Here is a 20,990-nt window from a genome sequence, read left to right as displayed (position 1 = left end):
TGGCTCAGCGGTTGAGCATCTGCCTTCAGCTCAGGGCGTGATCCCGGGTCCTGGGATTGAGTCCCACATTGGGCTTCCAGCGAGGAGCCCACTTCTCCCTCTGCCTATGTCTCTACTTCTCTCTTATGAAAAAAAAAAAAATTTCCTTAATTTAGCCACATCTGTAGAGTCCTTCTGCCATGTGAGGCAACATATTCACACTTTCCAGTGGACATCTTTGGGGGCAATTATTCTTATTACCACATCTAGTAAGAGAAAATGAGATGGTAAAAGTAAAAACAATGGCTTCAAAATCGTGAGTAAAAGTGATTTACAATCTAGAATTTACACCCAACCCAACTATAAAGTTACTGAGTGTAAAATAAAGACATTTCCAGATAGGCAAGGTCTCAAAAAATTGACTTCCTCCACACACTTTATAGAGAGCTACTGTACGACAGGCTCTAAAAATGAAAGAATAAATCAAGAAGGAGCCTAAAACAAGAGATCCAACACTTAAGCGACATGAGAGGAATTCCTAGGACTATGCCAAAGGGAAGCCCCAAGTCAGTAGCTGAGTATCAAACTTTGAGCAGGTCAAAGACTATGAGTGAAGTTTCTTTAGAGATGAAATGAAGAGCCTATATTCTAAAGCCAAATTCCTTGGCTTCCACCTGACTTCAACACTTACTAGTGGTGCAATCTTGGGCAAGTTACTTACCCTTTCTGTGGATGTTTCCTCCTCTGTAAAGTGAGGATAATGATTATAGATACCTCATAGGAGTTGTAATTAAATTAGTTAATAGAGAGAGTGCTTATAGTGCCTGGTAAACAGCAAGCAGTATAATAAGGCTTGTGATTACCATTACTGTTATTATCTAATATATTTTAACATATTGAAAAGATTTTTCTATACCTGGGAAGATTTATGGAATTAATCATTTTATAATCACAAGGTACACATATGTAGAAAATGAAACAAACAATTAAACCAAACAATTACTGATTACAGGCAAAACAAAAAGTAGTGCACAAAAGGTAAAGTAAATGGCTCACCTGTGAATATAATTAAAATACTCTTCATAATAAATACAGCCTATTGACTTACCTAAAACTATGGCATTCCTATCATAAGGGGACATAAGAAATGTGCATGTGAATGTTGAGGGACTAAGTGTCTCAAAGGTAGTTAAATTCTTATTTTCCAGTCAGTAGATACTGCCTAAACCTGAAAGCCAAGAAGTACCAATATAAATATATGAAAGTCAGTACTAAAATACACAGTTCAATTGAGTTCACAGAGCTAGAATTTGAGAGCTAAGCAAATACAAGCCTAATTTCATGATATTCAAAATGAAATACCTACTTTTAAAAGTTAAAATCCAAGGAACACAGAGGTAAATATAATTGAAAAAAATGTGTAAGAGTATGCTTAATATAAAATAAGTACTTCTTTAAAAAAAAGAATCAGTGGAAAAAAAAAAAAAAAAAAGAATCAGTGAACTGACTTCCATTCCTGGAAAGATGGGAATAGATGTACTTGTCCCTTCTCAACCCACTAAGTACATCTAAAAACCACAGACATCATCCATAAACCAAATATGAGAAGACTCTGTAAGCTGAAGAAAACATGGTGAACTGGCTAAGGACCTCAGGAACCAAGTAACTACACAGCATGAGTTCCTGAAACTGCTTCATACAGCCTTACAGATGCTAGGAAAGCCTACAACCAGCCACCAACAAGAGAACACAGAGAGCTCAAAGAAAAATATACTCTCTCTGGCTAAAAGACCAGCAAAGGGGCAACCTAGAAATGCAGAAAACTTTTATGCAGAACATACTCCAGCCAGACACAACAAATTAAAAAAAGAAACTTTGGGCCTAATCCCACACCCATTAGCAAAGAACCAGTGAGTAGCCTAGATTCCCACTCTTGCCTAGCTAAAGACAGAGATGCTCCTTTCACACTCCAGAGGTTGGTGTGGGAAAAAGCCAGGTGGGGAGTTGGAACTTTCATCCATACACAGTAGTAATAAAATTAGATCAGTATCCCTCATAAATATGAAATAAAAATACTTAACAAAGTATTAGCACATACAAATACACAGAAAGAAGTATATGCCATGAGCAAATAGGATTTATTCAAAGGTTGCAAGGCTGGCTCAAGATGTGAAAATGTAATCAATCAATATAATCCATCACAGCAGTAGGCTAAAGAACCAAAGAAACAAAATACCATATCAATTGATGCAGAAAAACCACCTAACAAAATTCAACACTCATTCATCATAAAGCCTCAAAACTCTGCTTTATAAGGTAGTCCCTGGACAAGGACCAATGACATCCTGTGAGAATGCCAATCCTATTAAATAAGAATCTGAAGTCATATGAAGTGTGAGAAGCACTGCTTTCTAAGAACAGAAAACCTGTCAGTGCACTTCTACTAACAGAGCTGTTGCTGAAGACACAGTTCTGTCTCCATCCACCTGAAGAGCTGTCAAAATTTTTCTCAAATATCAAGAACCAGGATATCTTTACTACAGATGAAATAAATTACTTATCAACAATATGAACCAGCATCTCATTTCCATTATTGCTAGGTCTTTCAGGAAGATCAGAGATAATCTTTCAGTTCAAAGTTCACAGCTGCATAAAACCACACAAGTCACATGTTTCTACACTCCAAGCTTGACCTGGACTTAATAGTCACTTCATTTTTGTTCCCTGATCTTAGTTTTTATTTATTTATGCTTCTGTGTCTTACTATGTAGATTATTAAATGGTTCCTAAAATCCACTAGAAAATAAAGCAACAAATAAATATATGAAGAAATAAGAACTCACCAGGGACTTAGTCATTTCTGGCTCTTCTGGGAAAGAGGCAGAGATCTGAGAAAAGAGATAGAGGGACAGATGAGAAAAGGAAGTGTGCCACACATGGACACATACATCACTTAGCATCCATGTATCTGACCCAAAAACTTACTTCTAGAACTGTATCATAAAAAAAATCATCCTGTATTGCACAAAAATTTAATTGCAGATGTCTTACCACAGCATGGCTAATAACAAAATATAAAAGCCAGAACATCTTAATATCCAATAATTGTAGACTGCTTAATTTATAGGCTATCCTGAGAACATAAAGTTATATAAAATTAAATTACAGTAGAAAAACATGTTAAACTGACAAGTAAAATGATGTACGAAACAGTATGTTTCCATTTTCACTGAATATTGTGTGTACATACACATGCACACATACATGCGTATACAGGTATATGAAAATATTCACGCACAAAAAAGAAAATTAACTGGAAGGAAATATACTACCATATTTACGGATATATTATTTGGGTGATGGTAAAATTACAGGTAATTTTTATATTCTTCTTATTTGCTAGTAAAAAACAAAGTAACTTTTTAAAGACTATAATGAGTTTGCTCTGAGCTTCTGTGAATAGCCCATCCCAACTAGTGAGAACATTCACAGGAAAGACCAAAGAGAGAGCCTACAGCTTTTTCACTTTTCTCCTTTGCTTACAGTTTTTTTTTTTTTTTAAGATTTTATGTATTTATTCATGAGAGATAGAGAAAGAGGCACAGGCAAAGGAAGAAGCAGACTCCCTGTGGAGAGCCCGATGAGGGACTGGATCCCAGGACCCCAGGATCACGCCCTGAGTCAAAGGCAGACACTCAACTACTGAGCCACCCAGAAGTCCCTTGCTTACAGTTCTTAAAAGGGTACCTTCAACTGAAACTTTTTCTTGGCTACAATGTGGTAAGTGGATTTGGTTCTAGTTAATAACAAACCTTAAAAGCTGATCTGAGTCACTTATTTTCCAATATTTTTACTTTTTTTTTTTTTTTTTTGAAATATTTTATTTATTTATTTAGGATAGTCACAGAATGAGAGAGAGAGAGGCAGAGACACAGGCAGAGGGAGAAGCAGGCTCCATGCACCGGGAGCCCGACGTGGGATTCGATCCCGGGTCTCCAGGATCGCGCCCTGGGCCAAAGGCAGGCGCCAAACCGCTGCGCCACCCAGGGATCCCTATTTTTACTTTTTTATTTAAAAATCTTTGTTTTGGGACACCTGGGTGGCTCAGCAGCTGAGTGTCTGCCTTTAGCCCAGGGCATGGGCTGAGACACTCTGCGCCTCTCTCTGTGTCTCTCATGAATAAATAAATGAAATCTTAAAAATAAACAAACAAACAGAATAGAATAGAATAAAAATCTTTCCTTCTCTCTCTCTCCCTTCTTTTTTTTTAGTAGGCTCCACAACCCACATGGAGTCCAATGGTAGGGCGTGATATCAAGGTCTGAGCTGAGATCAAGAGCCAGATGCTTAACTGACTGAGCCAGCCAGGCACTGGCTAAATTTTTTTAAAGTCTATGCCCAAGGGACGTCAGGGTGGCTCAGCGGTTGAGCATCTGCCTTCGGCTCAGGATGTGATCCTGGAGTTCCAGGATCAGGTCCTGAATCAGACTCCCTGGGAGGAGCCTGCTTCTCCCTCTGCCTGCGTCTCTGCCTCTGTGTGTCTCTTATGAGTAAGTAAATAAAATCTTTAAAAAAATGTCTATGCCCAATGTGGGGCTCAAACTCAGGACCCCTAGATACTGACTGAGCCAACCAGGTGCCTCTTTCCAAAATTTTAATGAGTTTTCTAACACAAAGAAGAGTTAAATGATTAGTTCAAAAAACACATACATACCTCCCACCTAATTTCAACAGTTAGTATTTTGCCATATTTGCTTAATTTTTCTATATACACATAAAGTCACAAGTAGATGTATGTATGTGTACACATTTTTTACTGAATCATTTGAAAGTTGCAGATGTCATGACACTTCATGACTAAATACTTTACATAAATCTCTGAAAAGATCATTATACCTGAGAAAATAACTAGTAATTCTATATCATTTTAATTTTCTGCTCATATTCAAAATACCCCAATTATCTCAGAAAGACCTTTTCTTGCTGTTGTGTTTGGAAGCAGGCTTTAATCAAAACTCACACACTAGTCATTTTACTATTAGTCATTGGCTATTTTATCTTAGACCTGCCCTACAATATTTTTTTATGACAGATCATTAAGATTTACTTTTGCTTTTATCTTTTATATTAGAGGTATTCCTATTAAACACTTTTTTCTTTTTTAATATTTTATTTATTTATTCATTCATGAGAAAGAGAGAGGCAGAGACATAGGCAAAGGGAGAAGCAGGCTCCCTGTAGGGAGCCCAATGCAGTACTTGATCCCAGGACCCCAGGATCACTCCCTGAGCCGAAGGCAGACACTCAAACACTGAGCCACCCAGGTGCCCCTAGTCACTAACATAAACATTTTAGTTACTTCTTTGTTAATTTTCAAACTATGCATAATGTAGATAAAATACATAAATATTAGGTATCTAGAACTTCTCCCTTCTTCACACACATGTGCATCTGTCATTCAGATCAAGATAGGGAACATTTCCAAAACCTTTGGAAAGTGTTAGAGATTCAAATTATTATTTTTGAAACCTATAAAGCATTTCTGCTGTCTTTCCTATATAGCTATTCCAAACACTTCATAAAGGAGTTTCTCTTTTCCTCTTTTTATAATATTCCAGCTAATAAACGAAGGAATGGTAGAAATGAAAATGTCCATCTCGCATCCCTAATGAAGTAGTGGGCCTAGGAAACAATCAACAACTGCTCACATCACACACAGAAAAGACAACCAGACATTGTGTGCTTCTTGATGGAAGTACACACCACCACTTAAGAAGTAGTCTTATCTCAAAATAAAAAAGGAACCGGAGTCTGACTAAGCCTCTAAATCTACCTACCAATCCAATCTACATGAAATGGTATTTTTAAATTATAATCTTTTAAGGTATGATAATAGCACAGCAGCTATTTTTAATTAAAGTACTTATTTTTAGGTTTATATATTGAAATATTTATAAGTGAAATGACATGTTTGAGATTTGCTTTAAAATAATCCAGAAGAGAGCAGCCCGGGTGGCCCAATGGTTTAGCACTGCCTTCAGCCCAGGGTGTGACCCTGGAGACCTGGGATCAAGTCCCACGTCAGGCTCCCTGCATGGAGCCTGCTTCTCCCTCTGTGTCTGCCTGTCTCTCTCTGTGCCTCTCATGAATAAATAAATAAAATCTTTAAAAGATAATAATAGGGGATCCCTGGGTGGCTCAGAGGTTTAGCACCTGCCTTCAGCCCAGGACATGATCCTGGAGACCCCAGATCGAGTCCCACATCGGGCTCCCTGCATGGAGCCTGCTTCTCCCTCTGCCTGTGTCTCTGCCTCTCTCTCTCTCTCTCTCTCTCTCTCATTCTATGTCTCTCATGAATAATAATAAATAAATAAAATTTTTAAAAAAATAAAATAAAATAAAATAATAATAATAATCCAGAAGAGAAATGATATGGGGAAAGGAAGGTGTAGATGACAAATGACTAGGTATGACTTGGTAAGTGTGGAATTATCACATTGACGCCCACTGACCTGAAGTCAGTGGATTCTTCAGAGATTCTTGAAGGCTCACTGAATGCTCTAACATCAAGGCTCTGTGGAAACACAAATGGATCCTGCAAAGAGAGCACCACATGGTGACAGCCACTCAGCTGTCCTCCCAAGAGCCTCATACAGTGTGGAACAGGTGGCACACGGGACAATAAGAAGTACAGAGCCAAAGCAATGGATGTTTAAATCCCAGCTCTTACATCTTCTAGCTGTGACAATCTGGAGAACTCACTTCTGTTCCAGTTTCTCCATCTTCATACTTTCTAAACAAACTTATACTTGGGATCCCTGGGTGGCGCAGCGGTTTGGCACCTGCCTTTGGCCCGGGGCGCGATCCTGGAGACCGGGGATCGAATCCCACGTCAGGCTTCCTGCATGGAGCCTGCTCCTCCCTCTACCTGTGTTTCTGCCTCTCTGTCTCTCTCTGTATGACTATCATGAATAAATAAATAAAATCTTTAAAAAAAAAAAAAAAAAAAAAAAACAAACTTATACTTAAAAAGCACTCAGCCCACGTGCAGCACATAAATTCTTATTATACATTAGCTACTGCTATTATTGCAGTATCAGCAATCCACGCAGAATGCATTTTACTATATCAGAGGTCATCGGACTTTAGAGTCTGCTCAAGTCATCACCTAGTTCCTCACTCCCACTCCTCAATGTGCTCCACTGTCCGCTGCTCCACAGTGACCTTCCTCAGAAGCCATTATTCACACCTCAGAATCACTGGTTCCCTCATCTTGCTGCCCACAGACCCCGAATCACTCATTCTACAGTTCCTGATCACAGAGCCTCCAATGGCCCTGGCTCTCCACCAATCAATCCCATGCCCTATAAAGGAAAAAAACTCATTTATGTGTTCTATTCTCAATATTTCTGGTCACCAAATGTGTATGTGTTGGAAGTTGGCAGAGAAAGGGACCTCCACGCTATGCAATTCTGCAACACCAGCACAGTGTCCTACAATTTAACTCAATTCTGACATCAACACCTTGGAGTTAGCATCAGATCACACAGGTTGAGGGCTCAGTCCTACAAGAGTACTCCCTACTCCAGCTTCAGATGCCAATCTGAAGTCTAGGTTGTTATTTGTACTTTATCAATTGGCTAAATCAGAGGTTCCCTGGACCCCCAGCTTGTGGGGGGTTCCACTAATTTGCTAGAGCAGCTCACAGAACTCAGGATAACATTTAACTTACTGGATTAACAATTTATTATAAAAGAACATACCTCGGGAACAACCAGATGGAAGAAACGCATAGGGCAAGGTATATGGGAAAGGGTGCCCCTCTCTCCCATGTGCTCAACCCAGAAACTCTCCAAACTCTACGTTTTGGGGGCTTTATGGAAGCTTTATTCATACAGATGATTAATTAAATAACTGGCCATTGGTGATGGACTCAACCTCCATCCAGGGGATGGGTTTCAAGTTCCAACCCTCTAATCACATGGTTAGTTCCTTTCTCAACCAGCCGCCATCTAGTGGCTATCTGAGGGCTTTCCAAAAATTACTTCATTAACATAAACTCAGGTGTGGTTCAAAGGAATTTATTATGAATAATAAAAACATTCATTCACATTCATTTCTCTGGAGTTATTCCAGGAGCCAGGAACAAAAGGTGCTCCTATAGCTCTTACCATTTAGGAAATTACAAAGGTTTTAGGAGCTCTGTGCTGTGAACCACAGACGAAGTTTAAAATATCTATTTCTTATTATATCACAATATGGGATAACTGTGATCCCATATTATATCACAATGGGAGCATAGGCTCCCATTACTGGCCTCCACACTTTTATCACTACCCACCATGCATCTCCATCAACCATCCTAAGAGTCCCAATCCCAGACACACCTGCACCTACAACAGGCCCAAGAAAGCACTCAAACACACTTACCATCACTCACACACCACTAGGCCTATACCATTAGCCTTCCTCACAAACTTACACACACATGTACACACACACACACACACACACACAAACATATAAGGAACCCAATGAATGTACAAATCTGGGGATATTCTTGAATTTTATTATTTTTTTTTAAATAAAGATTTTATTTATTTATTCACGAGAGACACAGAGAGAGAGAGAAAGGCAGAGACACAGGCAGGAGAAGCAGGCTCCATGCAGGGGGCCCGATGTGGGACTCGATCCCAGGTCTCCAGGGTCACGCCCTGGGCTGAAGGCAGCACTAAACCACTGGCCACTCAGGCTGCCCCCTATTCTTGAATTTTATTTTATTTTATTTTTTTATTCTTAAATTTTAAAGACAAATTAAAAAATTGAAAACACATAAATCTAATGTGCATGTGAAATAATAGGTCATCTACAGAGAAAATTTTCCAAAAATCAAGATTCTTCACCTGCAGTAATGAAAATTAAGTATCAGAAATATCATCTAAAAGATCATTTCTCTGTTAGGGCCAGAGAAAGAAACAAAGTGCTTTTCAAAAAGCACTTACAAAAACAAACAAACAAACAAACAAAAAAACCAAAAAGCACTTGCAGACTATCTCTATCTGAGGAAAATATAAAGTATTACAAATATATATAAAATGAATCAGATAAGAAATCCCAAATAGAAAAATACTGTTTGGGGCACATGGGTGGCTCAGTCAGTTAAGTGTATGCCTTCAGCTCAGGTCATGATCCGGTAAGATAAAAGCACTGCGGGGGGGGGGGGAGTGAGGGGGTTGGGGGGTGGGGGGGGTGTCTTCTGGGATGAAGCCTGGTGGGAAGGGCTCTCTGCGAGAGTCTGCTCCTCCCTCAGCCCCCTCCCCCCACTTCTACTCTCTCAAATAACACTTAAAAAAGAAAAAAGTTAACAATTATTTTTCAAGAAATATAATTATAAAAAAGGACGATGACAGTGATGCAATGAGGCCATTAAAGGAAAATTAATAATACCCTAGGAGAAAATATTTCTAATTACCTCAGGAAAAGACAGATGTTATGTAGAGTGTAAGATGAAAACAATAAACAGAAATTTCATGAATTTTCTGAAAGTAGAAAGTATGAAAAAGAAAAGGAAATGTAGAAAATAATGACTTAAATAGTGAACATTAAAATGGAAGATACAGGGATGCATGGGTGGCTCAGCGGTTGAGCGTCTGCCTTCAGCTCAGGGCGTGTCCCAAAGTCCCAGGATAGATTCCCACATTGGGTTCTTCGCAGGGAGCCTGCATCTTCCTCTGCCTGTGTCTCTGCCTCTCTCTCTGCATGTCTCTCATGAATAAATAAAATCTTTAAAAATAATAATAAAATAAAATGGAAGATACAAAATCAGGTAAACCATTACAACATTAAACTGAAGAGAGAAAATGATCCTACTGACAAACAGAGACTATATGTTGGATTTGGAAAAACCAAAATGTATCTATTTATTTACAGGTAGTTAACATAAACAATGAGACAAATATGAATACAAAATAAAGCCCTGGGCAAGATTACATTATCAAAATGAGATAAAAACAAAAGAAGGACGGCAATATGAGTATCAAAGTGAAATTCGAAGTTAATGTGCTTTTTTGTTGAAAAGAGGGATTCTATAATAATAGCATTTGATAAATGAAAAAAAATGATACAAAATACATTAACCATTACATGTACGTATGCCTGCACCCAAAATACATACCTGAACCCAAAACACATATGAATAAAACTAGCAAAAAACAAAACACCCATAGATCTATAAAGTGAACCTTCAGTGAGAGATTGTTGTTTTTTAGAATACAATAAATCAAGTGGACCAAAAACTAAAAAAGAGGAAAAAGATTTAAAACTACAAGTAGACTATTTAATATACATAGAGAACTCGGCAACATACAAACAAAATACACTCTTTCTCTTATATCCATTGAACAAAGTTTACTGTATAAGTCAAAGAAAATCTTGATACATTTTTAAATATTGATACTTTACAGGCTACATTTTGCTACAACACAGTCAACTTGAAAATAAAACAGATCTTAATACTTTGGAAATGAAGAAAGTCTCCTAAATAACTCAGGATCAAAAAACATCAAATTTAAATTAGACACCTGATAGGGGTGCTGACAGGCTCAGTCTGAAGAGCATGATCTTGGGGTTGTGACTTCAAGCCCCATGTTGGGTGCAAAGATTACTTTAAAAAAGAAAAAGAAGGGACGCCTGGTGGCTCCCGGGTTGAGTGTCTGCCTTTGGCTCAGGGCGAGATCGTGGAGTACCGGGATCAAGTCCACCCACATCAGGCTTCCTGCATGGAGCCTGCTTCTCCCTCTGCCATCTCTCTTTCTGTGTCTCTCATAAAGAAAGAAAAGAAAGGAAAAGAAAAAAAAAAAGGAAGAAAAGAAAAGGCACCAGTTAAGCCTCCCACTCTTGATTTTGGCTCAGGTCATGATCTCAGGGTTGTGGGAGAGGGAAGTCTGCCACCCCCTTCTCACACTCTCTCTCTCTAAATCTTCAAAAAAAACATAAAAAAACTATACACTTCATAAATTGATATAAAGGAAATTTTATACTCCTATAAGTATGCAGCATAAAACTGAAAAAATAAGGGGAAGAATGACAATTTACATCAAAAAGTGAAAAAATAAGAGAAAGTATCTTTTAAAAAGGGAGAGACTAAATTAGTATAAAAACAGTAGAGATGGGGCACATAGGTAGCTCAGTCATTTGGGTGTGCGGCTCCTGATTTCTGCCAGGGTCATGATCTCAGGGTCCTGGGATGGGGCCTCCCCTGGGACTCCTTAGAGTAGCGCGCCTGAAATTCTCTCCCTCTCCCTCTGCCCCTCCTACCCCTCTTGTGGACACCTGCTCTCTCTCTAAACAGATAAATCTTTAAGAAGAAAAAAGAAGTAGAGATTATAAAGACAACCATGGTCCTTTAAACTGGTCCATACTTTAAATGTACTTTTAAATGGTCCATAAAATAAAATTTGAGACGTTTAATAATAAAAAAAAGAAAGAAAAACATATTATGAGTAGCAAAGTAGCTCCTAATCTGGGTAACAGATCAAAATGAGGTAAATGAAAATTTATGCTTCATGGCAATAATTTTTAAATCTCTAGCAAAATATAGCACAAATAAATCATAAATATTCCTAAACCAAAAAGCCTAAAAAACAGAGGATATCAATTAATGTCTAACATCACTCATCCCTCAGACTCCCCACTATTCAGTCTCCACAGTTATCCACTCCCACTGACCCTACAAACCCCGCCCCGCCCCCGCCGACCGACCGACGGAGACCCCGGGGACGCGGGCCTGCCCCAGCCGACCGACCGACGGAGACCCCGGGGACCCGGGCCTGCCCCCGCCGACCAACCGACGGAGACCCCGAGGACCCCGACTCGCCCCCGCTGACGGAGACCCCATGGGCTCCATTATTTCATCCACTGCCGGCTCTCATCACTGACCCGATGCTAATCACAGACATCAGACACGTTTCTCCGCTCAGCTCCCGACGTTCCCACCGCTGTACTCACCTGCCCCTCACCCACGCTCTCTTAGGACCGTGGCCATTTACCTCAGGCAGTGACTAAACCTGGCCGACTTCCTTTCTCGCTCTCTCTCAGTCCCTGCGGGACTCCTTCAGCTGCCGCCTGGGTGTGCGCATGCTCCGCAGCTGCTGCTTGGCGGGAGGTCTCCCCACTCAACATGGCTCTCTGCTAAAATCGGCCCCCTCCAAATGGCTGACTCAGCCCAACATGGCGGCAATCGTCAGCCAGGCCTGCGGGCGGCCATGTTGAAGTGACGTGAGACTTCGTCGCTCAGAGCCGTCAGGCGGCTAGCGGCGGCCCGGCTCTGGCAGTAAGCCAGAAAACCGGAGCCTCTTCCTCAGAGCTGCCTAAGGCCTTTCTGCGTGCGCGTCTGCGCGCAGCACCATTTGAGCCAATCAGCAATTACAGAACACCCCAAAACAGTAGGGTACGCATTCTATTCAAGCACCTTTGGAGCGTTTATCGCGGTTTATTTTAACTTGGGCCATAAAACAAATCTTACAAAATTTAAGAACTGAAATCGTACAGGCTCTGTTCTCTGGACACAGTGGCATCAGTAGAAATTGGGAACTAAAAGACAACGGGAAGTTAACGCTTGTAAATTAACACAGTTCTAAGTAACCCATAGACCAAAAGAAGAAGTCTCAAGAATTTTAGAATACACTGAAATGAATGAAAATAAAAACGCAGTATCTCAAAATGTGTAGGTTGTAGCTAAGGCAGTGGTGAGAGGAAATTCTGTACCAGGGAAAATTGCAAAGGTTTACATTACATAGGAACAAAATTCTCGAATCAACTGCCTACACTCCCACCTCAATAAACTAAAAAAGGAAGAGCAATAAACCTGTAGTAAGAAGGAAGGAAATAATAAAAAGTAGAAACAAACAAAAAAAAAGTAGAAACAATGAAATTGAAAAACAGTAGAAAACAAGGTGGGCGGGGGTTGAGGGGGGGTGACTGGGTGACCCGCACTGAGGAGGGCCCTTGATGGGGGATGAGCGCTGGGTGTTATACATGTTGGGAAATCGAACTTCAATAAAAAACAAATGAAAAAAAAAGTTGAAATGAGTATGTAGAAGAGGTATGTGCCCTCCTGTTTTCATTTCAGCATTATTCACAACAGCCAAAAATAAACAACCAAAGTGTTCATCAACACACAAATGGATGAAGAAATGAGGTACATATACGCAGTGGAATATTTCGCCACAACAAAAGGAAATGCCATTTGCAACAATATGGCTGGGACTTATTTAAATCAGAGAAAGACAAGTAGTGTATGTTCTCACTTTTATTTGGAATCCAAGAAATGAAAAAACAAAAACGAACCTGAAATCAAAGATACAGAGAATAGATTGGTGGTTGCCAAAGGTTGGGAGAGGAGGGTGCTGAAGATTCTCAAAAGGTGCCTACTTCCATTTATAAATAAACCTGGAGCTAAAATGCACAGCATGGTGACTATAGTTAATAATACAGTAGTGCATATTTGAAAGTTACTAGGAGAATAGAACTTAGAAGTTCTCAATTGTAAAAAATAAAATAAAATTGTAACTCTGTGGTGATATGTTAGACTTATAATGGTGATTACTTTGCAATATATGCTATAGCAAATAATGTTATGCACTTGAAACTAGTTATATGTCCATTATATTTCAATTAAAAATGTAATGATGTGAGATAATGGATATGTTAACTAACCTTATTTTTGAAATGGTTTTATTTATGTTTAAGATATTATTCATTCATTCATGAGACACAGAGACATTGGCAGAGGGAGAAGCAGGCTCCATGCAGGGAGCCCAATGCAGGACTCTGGGATCACAGCTTGAGCCGAAGACAGACACTCAACCACTCAGCCACCCAGGCATCACGTGATGGCTTTATGATATATATGTGCACTAAATCATCACATTGTACATTTTAAACTTACACAACATTATATGTCAATTAGATCTCAGTAAAGCTGGAGGATGGATTCAAACTCAAAAACAGTTACTAAAAAATGATACAAATAGATTAAAAGTAATAGAGAAAGCTATAGCACACTAAATAACACTAAAAGAAAACTAGGACGCTTGGGTGGCTCAGTGATGGATCATCTGCCTTCCACCCAGGGCATGATCCCAGGGTCCTGGGATTGATTTCCACATCAGGCTCCCTGCATTACCTTTTGCTTTGCCAATGGATTTCAGGATGCTTTAGCAAGGACATGCAGTGAAAAAGGAAAACCAGCAGGCCTTGTCATCCTTGAGGAAGTGGGACAGAAAAGGAGCATTTAGAGAACATCTACTTGAGGAAGACCAAAATCTCCTAGGAAGCTATGGGACAGAACATCTTGTGACTTGATTTTGCAAACTGGAGATAATGAAACAAAGTTTATCTTTAAAAAATAAAGGATTACATTTGCAACTTTGCAGTATTTCTTGGAGATGACAATGATTAGGCTCTATCATCTAACAATGATTTCCTTGTTATGGAAAATCTTAAATACACATGTCACAAGCACACTACAAAGGCACACACACAGAGTCCACTTTATCCAGTCCTCAGGCAAGATTAACATAATTGTAAACTCAATGATATTTCACTACATGTTTAACTTGGCTCCTTACATGTCTCATCAAGCAAAGCACAAGATAAAGTCACACGACAAACAAGATAGAACAAAAGGTAGAAGGTTAATGAACCACATGTGAAGTCAGTCTGTGAGTGAGCAGTTGAAGGAAGGCCTCAGTCCAGTCTAGGTCAGCCCTCGGCACACACTGCTTACGTTCATGCAGTGGAGGATCTTTTCTGTTCTGAGATCAGTTCAGCAGAGCCTTCCGTGGCAGCTGCCTTTTAGATACGGTCAGATGTGAAAGAGTCAGCGTCTGGAAAGTTTGACAGTTTGCTGCAAAAATCTTATTTTTTTTTTAAGATTTATTTAAGCAACCTCTACATCCGTCATGGGCTCAAGCTCACAACACTGAAATCAAGAGTCTCATGCTCCACCAACTGAGACAGTCAGGCACTCCCAAATACCCCCCATTTATTTATTTATTTATTTATTATTTTTTAAAGATTTTGTTTATTTATTCATAGAGATACAGAGAGAGAGAGAGAGAGAGAGAGAGAGGCAGAGACACAGACAAAGGGAGAAGCAGGCTCCGTGCAGGGGGCCCGATGTGGGACTTGATCCCGGGTCTCCAGGATCATATCCCGGGCTGCAGGCAGTGCCAAACCGCTGGGCCACTCAGGTTGCCCTGGGCCTCCCACCTGGGTTGCCCAATCGCCCCCTTTTAAAGGACTTAATTAGTCTTGGACTTTTACAGACACCCTCTGGTTCTGCTGATTATCAGTCAGCCTGTGCTGGTTTGGATGACATCTGGTCTGAGCCGCAGTGTCTTTGGCCGCTTGCATCATTGCTTGACATGAGTGACCATCTTGCTCTCTACAGAACACAAAATAGAAGAGTTTCAGGAACTTCCATATATCACCAGCTTCAACCGTCGTCAGTTTGTGTGATTGTTGTGTATTGGGTAAAATTTTCTCCATGAGATTGGATAACTAGAGTCTAGAGAGGCTCATTCAGTGGTTTACATTTTTGGCAGTTTCCAGCAATGAATCAAGGAACTTCCTCATACACATGGATGTGGTCAGGAAGCGAGCATTCTGGCGGTAGGAGTACTGGGTTGAAGTGTTTTCAAGATGCTGATGAATGTAATGAACCTGACTTTTCCATGAACAGTATGAGAAACTGCCTACCATGCTAGCCACTGTGTTGCAAGGGGTATGTCTGTGCACACTTTTACATTCTTGGATTGCCCTGTCAGAGCACATAAATTGGCTGGATCACAGAACCAGAGAATGGGTCCCTGGGGTGGGAGACACAACGTTTTTTTTTTTTGTTTGTTTGTTTGTTTGTTTTAAGATTGTATTTATTTATTTGAGATAGAGAGCACACAAAAGGTAGGGAGAGGCAGAGAGGGAGGGAGAAGCAGACTTCCTACTGAGTAGGGAGCCTGACATGGGACCCCGAGATCATGACCTGAACTGAAGTCAAGTGTTTAACTGACTGAGGCACCCAGGTGCCATGAGACATCTTTTTACTGTAACCCTTTCTTTCTACTTTGTAAATTTTGTGGCTGTGCTTGTGAATCTGTATGTTTTACTATGCATTTATTATTCAAAAAGATAAAGTATTTGACCAATCTAATGGGTTGTATCTCATTATAATTTGCATTTCTTAATGGCTTTTGAGCTTGAACATCTTTTGTATGTATTTATTAACCATTTATATTTCTGTTTCTGTTGATTGCATTTCCTTGGCCTATTATTTTGTGGTGTTTTTTAAAGATTTTATTTATTTTGGGGGGAGAGAGAGAGAGAGCACAAGCCGGCGGGGAGGAGGAGCAGAGGGAGAAGCAGACTACTAGGACCCTGAGATCATGACCTGAGCTGAAGGTAGACCCTTAACTGACTGAGCCACTCAGGCATCCCTGTGGGGTTTATTTTTTTATTGAATGATAGAAACACATATTTTGAATAATCACTCACCTTCCTTACTTTGAATTAATTCCAGGTGTTTTCTCCTATGTGGTCAGTCATCTTATTTTATTGAAAGTTTTTTCACCTGGATTTAATCTTTTTCATTGTTGTTGGTATATAGAACTCAATGCGGGATCCTTGGGCGGCGCAGCAGTTTGGCGCCTGCCTTTGGCCCAGGGCGTGATCCTGGAGACCCGGGATCGAATCCCATGTTGGGCTCCCGGTGCATGAAGCCTGCTTATGTCTCTGCCTCTCTCTCTCTCTCTCTCTCTGTGTGACTATCATAAATAAATAAAAATAAAAAAAAAAGAACTCAATGCATTTTTTAATAGAGGAAGGTGAGTTTGTTTCTCTAATATTAACAAAAATTTTATAAGAAAAATTACTAGAATAATGCATGGAGTGGTATAGGCATCTCTACTTCTGTTAGGTCAAAAGAAAGGAAGGAAGGCAAGAACAGAAAGGAAACAAACCTTCAAAGAAATTTGCTTTTTGGTCTACAGTCAATATGAAGAGGTGACCTTTGGAGCCACAAAGAAAGATTAAATCATAGTTGATTATGCTTGTTCCTCAAGGAGTCAGTCTAACTGAGCAGTAGTAAGCAACAACTCAAATGTCCACATAGAGCATCAGGTCCCTAAACAAGGCCTTCTTCCAGTTCCTCTGGTTCTTCCACCAAAGACATGTCTATCAGGGAAATCCTAGAAAATGTCCCCACCGTTTGAGGATGAGAACATCCACACATGTCAAGAGCAGAGGATTACTGGAAAGAAATGGGGAGTATTCCTTGCTAAAGATGCTAAGACTGCAAAACGATGGTGTTCTTTTGTTTCTGCCTTGGCAGTGGGCTGATGCTGAAGTCAACTGGGATATAGTAATTCTGGTTTGAACATGGAGCATCCTTGAGGTTAAACAAGTACCCAGCTTTGTGTGGGTTGGTGAGGCAGCAAAGGTCAGGCTGATGCGGGCTGGCTGGGTCCACAGACCCAGAGGGGATCTCACAGGACCTGCCAAGAGGGTGCTTGGCTTTGTGCAGTATAGAAATTGAATGTGAGCTGAGAGGATGTGAGAGCAGAGTTTATGGAAGACCTAGAGGGAACAGATACACAGAGGGTCCAGGAGACTCAGAAAGGAAAGAAGAGTGAGTCTCCTCTTTGCTTGGTGTCTGGGGTTTTCCTTGAGGGTTGAGGTCTGGTGCATGTGTCCTCTCAGGTATCCAGGAACAAAGATAAGTGTTTAGGTGTCCTCCATAAGTCACTTGTACTCCAGAACCAGGGGTCTCAAGGATTCAGTGGTCTTGGTATGATGACCCAGTGACTCCACTAGGTCACTCCTTAGGTATTATCTATTGTGCTGGAAGACTTCAAAGAAATAATTCCTTGACCTTTATAAGGAGGAAATGCATTATCTGTACTATAAGGCATGTGCAAGGTGAGGGTGCAGGTCCCAGCCGTACAGCATTCCAGGAAAGACAGGACTATGTATGGAGCCAGTGAAAAGACCAGTGGCACCAGGGGCTGGGGGACAGAGAGGGACGAAAATGTGGGACACATAGGGTTTCTAGGGAATGAAAATATGTGATGCCATGATGATGCAAACATGTCCTTGTACATTTGTCCAGACCCACAGCATATCTACCACTGAGAGTGAATCTGTGGACTCTGGGTGATGATTATGATGTGTCTGTGGAGGTTTGCCAGTTGTAACAAACGTACCATCTGATGTACCATCTGGTAGGAAATGTGCTAGCTGAGGAGGCTGTGAGTGGGGGGACGAGGTATATGGGAAATCTCTGCACTTTCCCCTCAACTTTTCTATAATCCTAAAACTGCTCTAAAAAAGTCTTAATAAAAAACTAAAAATTGGGGTACATGGGTGGCTGAGTCAGCCAAGCCATATCTACCTTCAGCTCACATCGTGATTCCGGGGTCCTGGGGTTGAGTCTCAGACCAGGCTCCATGCTCAGCAGGGAGTCTGCTTCTTTCTCTCCCTCTGCCCCTCCTCCTGCTCATGCTCTCTCTCTCTCTCTCAAATAAATATGTTTTAAAAACTATTAAAGATTACCACAAACTGAATAATATTTTTTAAAGAAAATAATTACCACAAACTGAGTGGCTTAAACAACAGAAACTTACTGTCTTTCAGTCTGGACACCAGAAGCCCAAAATCAAGGTGTTGACGGGGTTGGTTTCTCCTGTAGGCTCGAGGGAGGATCTGTGCTTTGCTTCCCTCCTGGCTTCTGGTGGTTTGCTGGCTATCGTTGGGCTTCCTTGTTTGTAAATCTCTGCCTTCCTTGTTACATAGTGTGTTTCCCTATGTCCAGTTTCCCCTTTTCAGAAGGACGACAGCCATATTGGATCAGGGGTGTACCTTACTGCAACATGACCTCATTTTAACTAATCACATTTGCAGTGACTATTTCTGGATAAGATCACATTCTGAGGTATTGGGGGTTAGAACTCAATGTACATAAATAAAAGAGTATCACTCGGCCATAACAAGAATGAAGCTTTGCCATTTCCAACAGCCTGGATGGACTTAGGGGGTATGATGCCAAGTGGGATAAGTCACACAAAGAAAGACAAATACCATATGATTTCACTCATATGTGGAATCTAGAAAGCAAAACAAATGAACAATCAAAAGAAAAACAGACTCATAGATACAGGAAACAAACATTGGTGAACAGAGTGGGGTGAGATAAGGGGGGGGTGGAATCAAGTGGCACAAGCCTCTAGTTATAAATAAGTCATGGGGTTGGAAAGAACAACACAGTGAACACAGTCAGTAATACTGTAACTTTGGTGATATCTGGCAGCTAAACTTCTCATAGGGATCATTTCATAATGTACAACAATATTGAATCACTATGATGAGTGCCTGAAACTCATAGGCTATTGTATGTCAATTATACTTTGAAAAAATGGAAAATAAAAAATAAAGAATATACTTTGATTGAAAAAAAAGAATATACTTGGCTGGCAATGGAATGTTGGAAAATGTGAGAAATAGAGGTAAGCTTCATAGTTCTGAAAACATCAAAGAATGGATGGAGTTATGAGTAATAGAATGGATAGTTATAGACCCGTAAAGGGGAATCTGTACAATGAGGCAATTACATGGACATTAAAAAAATTAAAACTAGGGTCTTCTCTGTCTTATCTAGATATTCTAGCAAAAACCTACTACAACAGATTACCTAAAGTAAGTACACTACTGATTTTCTTATCTTTGCTAGTCTAGTATTGCCTTACTGTTATTATGATTGTTGAATTACTATTCAGATGATACAGATAATGGGTTACATACAACATTGATCTATAATGTGTTTCAAAGAAAGTGAAAAATATTTAAAATTCTGAAAAATATAATAGAAAAAGAAATGAGGATGAAAACCAAATGTATATTTCTTACTATAAATTACAATATCACACCTCAGAATGGGAGAAAAATTTATCTCATATGTCTTAAAAGGGGCTTGTATCCAGAATACATAAAGTACTGCTACAACTCAACAATAAAAAGACAACCCAATTTAAAATGAGCAAAAGATGAACAGACATTTCTCCAAATAAGATACAAAATGACCAACAAGCACATGAGAAGGTGCTTAATATCATTAGTTATCAGGAAAATGCAACCAAGATCACCATGAGGTCCCCCTTCCCTTCTAGGACAGCTGAGACCCAAAGACAGGGAACAGGTTGTGTTGGCAAAGATGTGGCGAAGCTGGAACCATAGATGACGTTAGGGGAATAGAAAATGGTGCAGCTGCTTGGGAAAACAGTTTTGGACATTTCTCAAAAATTGAAGCACAGGGGCACTTGGGTGGCTCTGTCGGTGATGCGGGTGCAGCACCTGCCTTTGGTTCAGGTCATGATCCTGGAGTCCTGGTAGGGCTCCCTGCGCAGCGGGGACTCTGTTTCTTCCTCTGCGCCCCCCCCCCCCACGTGGTTGCTCCTGTGCTCGCCATCTCTAACTCTCAAATAAGTAAAATCTTTTAAAAAATTAAAAAATGAAGACACCTCACAGGAAGGGACCCGACTGATGGTCCGGAGAGAGAAGGATAAATGAAAATTTAAGACACATGACTCCCTCTCCAATGGTCAGACTAATGGGAAGGGTGGGAGGAAGAGGGACCAATGCCAAAATTCCTAGATCTCGGTCCCAAGTGTGGGCTCAGCAGCAGTGCCCAAGCCGACCTCACTCCGCCTCCCGTAGAGGCTGGAAAGGAAGGGGCACAGGCTCCACCCCCGGATGGGATGGTGCCCCTTTTACAACCCAAGGGCACCTTATCTGGACAGGGCCCTGGCCCTCACAGGGCAGGAGGATGCCTGCTGGAACCATTCACTGACCGAGCTGCTTCATGGAATGTGTGTGAGCACAGGCAAACAGGGCAGCCACTCCCTGCAGGAGAAGGAGCACAAAAGGCAGAGCTGCCAGCCTTGACCAGAGTCCTAGAACTT

General features: G+C 40.5%; 1 protein-coding gene across 9 annotated transcripts in view; it reads right to left on the bottom strand.

Moving 5' to 3' along the window:
• The window catches only part of ZNF484 (zinc finger protein 484), a 44,988-nt gene extending 32,727 nt beyond the window's left edge, over positions 1-12,261 (bottom strand). For 3 of the 9 annotated variants that reach the window (XM_072842626.1, XM_072842632.1, XM_072842638.1), the window contains exons 1-2: positions 11,986-12,261; positions 2,823-2,867 (exon numbers count right to left, since the gene is read on the bottom strand). In XM_072842626.1, the coding sequence (XP_072698727.1) occupies positions 2,823-2,837 (15 nt within the window). In that variant the 5' untranslated portion in view covers positions 2,838-2,867; positions 11,986-12,261. Of the gene's footprint in view, positions 1-2,822; positions 2,868-6,491; positions 6,575-11,985 lie in introns of all 9 variants that reach the window. The other 6 variants (XM_072842631.1, XM_072842635.1, XM_072842639.1 and 3 more) reach the window with 4 other exon arrangements.
• Between the last annotated feature and the right edge of the window lie 8,729 nt (positions 12,262-20,990).

This window comes from Canis lupus, chromosome 1 (genome assembly GCF_048164855.1).
Source record: "Canis lupus baileyi chromosome 1, mCanLup2.hap1, whole genome shotgun sequence".
Taxonomy (NCBI): Eukaryota; Metazoa; Chordata; class Mammalia; order Carnivora; family Canidae; genus Canis; species Canis lupus.
This window is presented reverse-complemented; position numbering and strand designations above follow the sequence as displayed.